Source organism: Apium graveolens, chromosome 6 (genome assembly GCF_009905375.1).
Source record: "Apium graveolens cultivar Ventura chromosome 6, ASM990537v1, whole genome shotgun sequence".
NCBI classification, from domain to species: Eukaryota; Viridiplantae; Streptophyta; class Magnoliopsida; order Apiales; family Apiaceae; genus Apium; species Apium graveolens.
The window spans coordinates 103,875,750-103,884,707 of NC_133652.1; the positions used below are offsets into that span (position 1 = coordinate 103,875,750).

Consider the following 8,958-nt stretch of genomic DNA (forward strand, 5'->3'; position numbering starts at 1 on the left):
AGGCTTATACTTCTTATTCCTAGGCCCGGTAGAAGCCCTTCCAGAATCCATCTTCCGCTAGCTTTAGGAATGTCCAACTATGAGGCCCAACCGCGAAGGCCCAAGACTCGTCCGTAATTGTAAGACTTCACAGATAATGCATCTCCCTGCGCAAGGATAACACTCTGCTACAACTATCTCCCTTGATTTACGGACGCATGTATAGCCACGGTTCACCCCAAATGTCGGACGCATCCATGTCCCTTGAATGAGGATAACCCACTAGATAACAGGACAGGTGATCCCAAACTCTTGGGTGCAAAGTGCAGGATTACTCCAAAGTTCTCCAACGAGGACACCCGTTAAATACAAGAACAGAGTTCCCAGAGCACACACCAGAGTTAACCCTACATCCCCAACGAGGACACCCGTTGAATACATGAGGAGGCCTTCAATCATCAGGCACACCCCTGGAGGTCATCAAGCTTTTCACGGATATCCCCCTCCTTGACCGACTCAAGGGGAGAATTCTACAAAGAGTACCTACAACAAATATATTAGTAAAAACAATCTCCGTTCTTCTTTCCATGCTTGTCTTATCCTTAAGATATCCTTGCTTGCCTTATCTTATATGAGGACAAGCCCAACCATCCAAAAGTATGCATCCTCCACAGACAGGACGCGTCATCCTCCCGTGAAATGCACACATTTTCCTTGCATTGCAAACTTGTCATGTGGACAAGGAATCTCACTCATACTAGGCGCGCCCTAAGATCCGGAGGCATCCTAGTCCCTTAAATTGGCAACGTTGACTACAAACGACCCAAATCACGTTGTCCAAACAATATTGGGCGCGTCCTATATATAGAGGACGCATCCTCCTTTAGTACATTGCAGCCTACAAGTTAACTCTTCATCCTTTTTGTCCAATTCTATTCCAATTGACTCGTTTTTGACCCGATTTGATCCAATGCCAAATTTTGGATATAACGGCATAAATCCATCGTTCTATAACACATATGCAGAGTTTTTTAAGTGTTCCTGAGATAGTAGTGCAATGGTGGCGTTTTTTGGTAGCCTTGCCCAGGGCCAGGCCTCGATTAAATATAAGCAATGATAAAATCTTTCGTTGTTCGTTCACTTGTATACACTTTACTTTCTTTAAACATCTCATTCGATTCTATACATTTATAAAATTATCATAAATTAGTAAAAGTTAATTACGGAGTAATATCAAAATTAACTATATCCCCGTTTTCTCCTACTAAATCTACTTTAAACATTAAATATTGAATGATATTAGCTCTTTATCTAATTTTTATCATTTTTCTTATTAAATTACAGTTTTTTATCTCATTCCACTATCTTATCAAAAACAATATTTTTTAATATTTTTTTTGTCCTGGGTGTACGGAGGGAAGGATATAAAAATTGATTGGGAATGAGTGAGTCCTAGAAGAAGGATATGCAAATTGGGTGGGAACAAGGGACTACGGGATTACTCCGAGTCAATTGTTGGTTAACGATTACTAAAATTGTGGTTGATATTTTGTGTAAACTGTTGATGGTAGCAACTAGCAAGCCAATAAAAATCTACTTTAATTACTGCAATATGAAAAGACTGGGGGTTACATGCTTAAACACACACTCACACACGCAATAGAGGCAGTCTGGTAATGATTATAAATAAATAGACAGGGTTAAGGAGCTGGGGGATACATAGATCATGTTCACATGAAAGTGCAAGACAAATGAAGCATGGAAGGGGCATGCACCCCCCTGTACTGTTTTAGACTTTTCTATCATTATCCAACGCTCTTTAAAATGTTTACATCTAACTACACTTTGTACAAATATGATACTACTCCATTAGTAATTACTATTTATTATTTTTTTTAATAAAATGATTTGAGATTTGAAAGAGGCAAAAATTACAGACAATGCATAAATCAATTTTTTTTTAAAAAAGGACAGTAAGATTTAGTACATGATGCAGTTGAAGGAAATGAACAAGTAGCAGTGTTGTACTAAAACAGAGTAGTAGTAGTAGTAGTAGTAGGATTGAAACAGGGTGAAGGTGAGGCTTGAGTAATACGCCTCAGGGTGAAGGTGAGGCTTGAGTAATACGCCTCAATGTTTTAGGCCAGAGGCTAGGCAGGGGCAGTAGGCACCCAACAGCATCCTTATAATACAATATACGCCTCGAAAAGTGTGAGTCTGCTACCCCCGGCCCCAAAGACAAGACACATCGTATCCCCCTAACTCTCTTCAGTACACATTGCTAGGCGCTAGCTCACAACTCACAAGTAACAACACCATGCCACCCACCTTATTCCTTTTACAATTATATTTAAACTCCACCTTCATACATTATGTCAACCTATGACCTCAGATGCTATGTTACTAAAGTCCCAGATTCAAACCCGGGCTTCCGTTGCTCTACCTGCAGGTAAAAGTTACACACCATTTGTATATTGTACAAACAATTATACATGGGCCTTTTCAAAACTTTTCTAGTCAAATAAAGCCTCATTATTATTATTTAGTGCATCTTTAAGAAATTCTAAAATAAGTAATTTATAATTTATAATTTATAAATGGAAGAATATTTATAAGTTATATAAGTGTTTAAATAATTTTAATTATTAATCAAAAAAATCATTAAATGAACTAGAATAAATAAATTTATTCTAATTGGTGAATTTTAAATTAGAAAAATATTTAAAAAACATATATCTTTTAAAATTACACTTAATAAAAAAATAAAAATCAAAATAAGTTAAGAAAATTACGCGATTACTAAAATTCAACTTATCGGTTTATAAGATGTAAATTTGACTTATAAGTTGGGTCGACAAACACTCTCGTTAAGTTGTTACGGACTTATAAGTTATGAGCCGACTTATAAGTTGATAGTCTGGCCCATATATTGGTTATATCACTGGACACATAATCTATTCAATCGCACCAATCGCTCGCACCGCTTGTTGCGGATAATCGTAAAATATGGATCAAATGCGAATTTAAAGTACAAGAATCGCAATTCCGTAGATTGACCCGGGATTTAATTTTTAAATAATCACAAAAATCGAACCGCAACTGTAAACCACAATATATATCATATATATATAATTATATATTATAAATTATTATATATAAAGTCATAAAATAAAAAAATTTGGTCTTCGTGTTATTGGGCTTTGGGGTACTATCTTTTTATTTTGTTCTAGTATACTTCAGGATGTGTTTTACATTTTTTAATAACCCCATGTACAACATTTAAATTTTACAAAATTTTAAGATTTGACGGGTATATTCTAATGAATAATTTTGTTTATCATTTATCATACGAGTCGGTAATTAAACTATAAATCAATTCGCAGCAACCGTAGAGTCGCGATTAACTGTAACCGTAATTACTACTGGGGTGGCAGAGTTAAGAAACCCATTATATATGATTTGGTGCAATTTTGACCTCGCAACGGCATGAAATGTAACTGCCTACAACCCTACTTGTATTTATCAACTACATTTACTTTACCTTTTATTTACAAATCCGACTCAAACCCTTAAAGATGTTCTAAACAATTGTTCAAAAATTGATTAGGCAAACCAGAGAGCTTAGCTCTTGACTATCTGGGATATCAATTTTTAGTTTCTATAATTTTATTTCTCGAACAAATTTATATAATTAATTCTCTTGCAGGTAATTTTCAGATGAGCCAGCCTTAAAACTAGTATACTTCCCTTAGGTTCCTGTGTATAATTAAAATTTGCAAAAAAATTATAATTCATACAATTAAAGAATTGTTTTAGTTAACGAATGACAACTAAAATTAGGTCGCTGGCCGGAATCAGGCAGGTCGGAGTTGTTTGTTTTATTTTTAAAGAAATATTGGTAAAACTCCCTTCTAAAGTAGTGGCAATATATATTAAAAACTGAATTTTATTGTTTTTAAAAGTAGAGTATAAGCAGACATTTGTTGTATGTATATGCAAAGAAGGCATTTTGAGTTTGTGTGTCTTTTTGGTAGAGGAATGCTTGTCACCTACTCCCTCTTTAAGTTCCCCACTCCTCTCTAATTCTATTTCTCTTCTACTTTCACTTCTCCATACTAGCTAGAGACCAAAACACACACACAAACACTAAAACTAAGGTGTTTGTTGAGTGTAGTAATGGAGAGACACCAGTGTCAACTTTGTACTAGAAGTTTCATGAATGGCAAAGCTTTAGGAGGTCACATGAGGTCTCATTTGTTTCCTTTGCCACTCCCACGAAAGCACATAGATCCTCATGTAGTACTTGTTCAAGATAGAGAAAGTGAGACCGAGTCAAGAAACCCAACTCGGAAAAGATCAACCAGGGCTCGAAAACTCAAGGTGGTGGAGCTACAAAACACTGCTTTCAAGAAGCCGAGCTCAGCTGAGTCAGTGCCCGAGTTGGAAGTTGTGAGTTCAGTTTGTGATGACACTGCTAGTGATATTCATGACTGTTTTGAAGACGAGGAAGATGTTGCATCATGCTTAATGATGATGGGTAGAGATAAATGGAGGGTTAAATCAGTGAGTGTGGCTAGGTATGAGTGTGAGACTTGCAAGAAAGTGTTCGGGTCGTTTCAAGCGCTGGGTGGACACAGAACGAGTCACAAGAAAGTCAAGAAACGGCTAGGCGATTATCATCATCAAGTTGAGGAAAAGTCATTGGAGGAGAAACCAAGGAAAAAAATCATTGGCAACAATAAAAATGTGGTTAAAAAATTAATGCATGAGTGTCCGGTTTGTTTTAAAGTGTTCGGGTCGGGTCAAGCACTAGGTGGGCACAAAAGATCACACTTTTTGGCTTCTTCATCAACCAGTGCTACTTCAACTACTTCATCTACTAAACAGCAACCACTTGAACAAAATGGTAAGATTATTGAAAATGATCACTTTGGTTTCAGTTTTATAGATCTTAACTTGCCGGCTCCAATGGAATATGAAGACTCTAGCCCACTTGAGGCATTGCATTTGGTATAATGTATTTATTTGGCCAATTTGGGCCAGTTAGTCAAGTGGTTATTGTTTTGTTTGTTTGATTTTTAGCCAATTATAAACATTTGTTTCAACTTAACTAAATTGTAAGACAATGAATGAGTTGCAGGCCTTGGAAGATTAGTGTTTACAATGTTAGTTGTAACTTGTAAGTTGGGGGACACATGCTTTGAGTATTTCTCAAGTAAATGTACAAGTAGAGCAGATAGGGTAGCATTTTAGACTTTTTGCAGTAGCTGCAACTTGTTTAAAACCCAACACAATGCGGTCCTATACTAGTTCAGTTATACTACCAAGTTAGACTCCCTAGTCATTTCATTTTCCACTCTTTTAGTGCATCTACAGATGCGTATATGCGCTGTTCATAGCTGTGAAATCTTGATTTTAAGAATTTGGTGCTAAATTATTTGATATTCTTATTGACTGACATTTAAAATATTTTGTTTTTTTACTAACTTGTCAATATTAATCCGAGCCGAAATATATTTTTTACACTAGTAGGATTCGCTAGCTCGGTTCTGGCCATGAACTGGTCTTAAAGTTCACGGGACTTTAGTCGAAATCAAGTCATGCGATCAAAATAATATATGTTAACATAAAAAATTTGAATATTATGAGACATTTAAATGTCGAGAGTCGTAAGCGCAAATCTTGTTCGCATCGTGGGCAATATGCATAATGCATATACATTTACACATAGACAGAATATGTAGGTATATAAAGCACTAGAGGTGTGTTCTGTGGATGGGGGTCTTAGTAGGGAAAGGAAGTAATGTGGTGATTGTCTTTTATGCTGGAAAATAAGAAATCTTTTCTTTTTGTTTTGGTCTTTGGCTAGCTTCTTTTTTGGCAGGGTGTTAATACTTTGTGTTGCTCTAAAGAGCCAAACAAGTCATAAAAAACCCAATTCATGTCATGATTACTTTGGCTTTTAGGGGATTGTTCAGTTGAGGGATTAGTAGAAGCGGCAGTTGTTCTGTTTCACTTTCCTCGTACTAGCTGGACTGTAAGTGACCATAGTACCCTTCTCTCTACCCATTTATTACAGTTAGAAACTAAGTATTTCATCTGACATATAAACTGTTAATCTGAGAATTGACTATACATTGTACAATTTTTAAATAAACAAGAATCATATAGCTCAATTATGGGTCCTGTTAGAAACGATAGGTGTTGATGTTTAATCTAAGTGTGAATTATTTAGTTAAATAAAACAGCTGGACTTGATTGATATCACGATTGATCTTGTCCCTAGTTAGTTATCTTAGATTGGTGTTGAAAGTCCTATAATTCTAGGAGTCCAGAGAATGTTTAGGAGTAAACGTAGGGTGGCTATTACTATATATTTTCTTGTTCTCATAGTAATCAAAATATAATATACAAAATCAGTTTCAATTTTCCTTTCATACGTATTGCTTTCTCATATCTGTGTGTGTGTTAATCTATTCTGGTTCCTACATCTGGTATCAGAGCCTCTTTTTCTTTCGATATATGCCAAAGTATATGTCACGACAAGAAGCAGGAAGACAAACAACAACGATGGACATGATGAAAAGCAAAGAGGGTTCAGTAGGGTTGAGTTATCCAATGCTAACTAAAAGTAATTACACGGCTTGGTCGCTCAAGATGCGAGTCTATATGCAGGCTCATGGTATATGGGAAACCATCGAGCCAACGAAGGAGAAACCTACAGTCGAGGAGAAGACGGACAAGATGGCACTGGCAACCATCTACCAAGGCATTCCCGAAGAGATCTTGTTGTCAGTAGCTGATAAAACAAGTGCAAAGGAGGCTTGGGAGGCCGTTAAAACAATGTGTTTAGGGGCTGATAAGGTTAAGAAGGCAAAGATCCAGACGTTAAAGGCTGAATTCGAGTTTTTAAACATGAAAGACACTGAACAGGTTGAAGACTTCGCAATGAAATTGAATGGGATTGTAACAAATATACGGGCCTTAGGAGAAAAGGTCGAGGAGGCTTATGTCGTGAAAAAGCTCCTTCGTGCCGTCTCTTCAAAGTTCCTACAAATCACCTCTACGATAGAGCAGTTTGGTGACCTTGAGACTATGTCAATAGAGGAAGCCGTGGGCTCTTTGAAGGCACATGAAGAAAGATTACGTGGTAAAATTGAAAGTGGTGGAGGATCTAATGAAGGACAACTGTTGTTGACAGAAGAGGAATGGAAAAAACGTTCAAGTACTGAAGGACAATTGTTATTTACTAGGGAGGAGTGGCTGAAAAGGTCAGGAAAGGGGGAAGGTTCTTCAGATCCGAAAACACAAGGCGGTGGTAACAACCTAAGCAGAGAAAGAAGGCAAGATAGGAGTACCATAAAGTGTTATAACTGTAATATTTTGGGACACTATGCATCGGAGTGTAATCGTCCCCGTCGAGTAAAAAACAGGGATCAAAGGACAGAGGTGAACCTGACCCATATGCAAGACGACGAGCCAACTTTGCTAATGCTTGAACTGAGTAGAGAAAAACACACGAAATTGCTGCTCAATGAAGGAAATGTGAAGCCAAATGTTGATATGAATAAAAGGGAGGACTCAAACCTTTGGTACTTAGACAATGGCGCGAGCAACCATATGACGGGTTTTCGGTCAAAATTCAAGACTCTAGACGAGAACATGACCGGGCAGGTACGTTTTGGGGATGGGTCAACAGTGGAGATTAAAGGAAAGGGCTCAGTTGGATTCAAAAGCAAGAATGGGGAGGAACTAATACTTAATGAGGTATATTATATTCCCTATCTCTGTGATAACATAATATCGCTTGGACAGTTATCTGAGAACAACAACGAAGTGATTCTGAGGGACATGTATCTGTGGGTGTATGATAAACATAAACGATTGATCATGAAGGTTAAGCGTACAAATAATAGACTTTACAAAATATTCTTGGAAACAGTTGACCCAGTTTGCTTGTTAACTAAAGAAGATGAATCAAGTCTATGGCACTCGAGGTTTGGTCATGTAAATTACAAATCTATGAAGATGATGTCCACTGGAAAAATGGCACTTGGCCTACCTGATATCTCTCAGCCAACAGGTGTATGTGAAGGGTGTTTGATGTCGAAACAGACAAGAATGCAGTTTCCTCAACAAACAGAGTACCAAGCAAAGAAACCACTAGAATTGATTCACGGGGACTTATGTGGACCAATATCACCAGAAACGACAGCCGAAAATAGGTACTTCTTTCTCCTAGTAGATGATTATACACGGATGATGTGGATTTATGCATTGAAAGAAAAAAACGAGGCGTTCAACGTCTTTAAAAAATTTAGATCATTGGTGGAGAAAGAATCAGGGAAAGAAATCAAGGTTTTTCGTACTGATAGAGGTGGTGAATTCATGTCCAAAGATTTCATCAACTACTGTGAAGACGCTGGCATTAATAGACATTTCACGGCTCCATATAGTCCTCAACAGAATGGGGTGGTCGAACGACGCAATAGGACAGTGGTGGCTATGGCCAGAAGTATGTTGAAAACAATGAGCATGCCATATGAATTTTGGGGAGAGGCCACTCGACATGCAGTGTACTTGTTAAACAGGTTACCTACGAGGGCTTTGACAAAAAAAACTCCATACGAAGTCTGGAAGAACAGGAAGCCAAATGTCAGTCATGTTAAAGTATTTGGATGTGTAGCGCACATGAAAGTGCCAAGTGTGCACACTTCGAAGCTTAGCGATCGCAGCAAGTTAGTCATTTATTTGGGAAGGGAACCAGGAACCAAGGCATACAGACTCTTTGATCCAAATTCAAAGACTTTACATGTCAGCAGAGACGTAGTGTTTGAAGAAAACAAAAGCTGGGCATGGGATCAACGACAACAAGACGACTCAGTTCCTGTCAATGCCATCACCAAATCATTCGTAGTACTGGGACAACATTTGAATGATGAAGGAGAAAGTGAGCCATCCACTCCAAGTTCAGTTTCA

General features: G+C 37.5%; 1 protein-coding gene across 1 annotated transcript; it reads left to right on the plus strand.

Annotated features, from left to right (window-relative positions):
• The first annotated feature begins 3,919 nt into the window (after nucleotides 1–3,919).
• On the plus strand, nucleotides 3,920–5,133 carry LOC141667253 (zinc finger protein ZAT9-like). Its single transcript, XM_074473666.1, has one exon. It carries the CDS (start codon nucleotides 4,156–4,158, stop codon nucleotides 4,993–4,995), a length of 840 nt encoding a protein of 279 aa, XP_074329767.1. The 5' UTR covers nucleotides 3,920–4,155; the 3' UTR covers nucleotides 4,996–5,133.
• The last annotated feature ends 3,825 nt before the right edge of the window (nucleotides 5,134–8,958 follow it).

Coding starts and splice junctions, on each gene's coding strand:
- LOC141667253 (XM_074473666.1), top strand. CDS start 4,156: ATGGAGAGACACCAGTGTCAACTTTGTACTAGAAGTTTCATGAATGGC.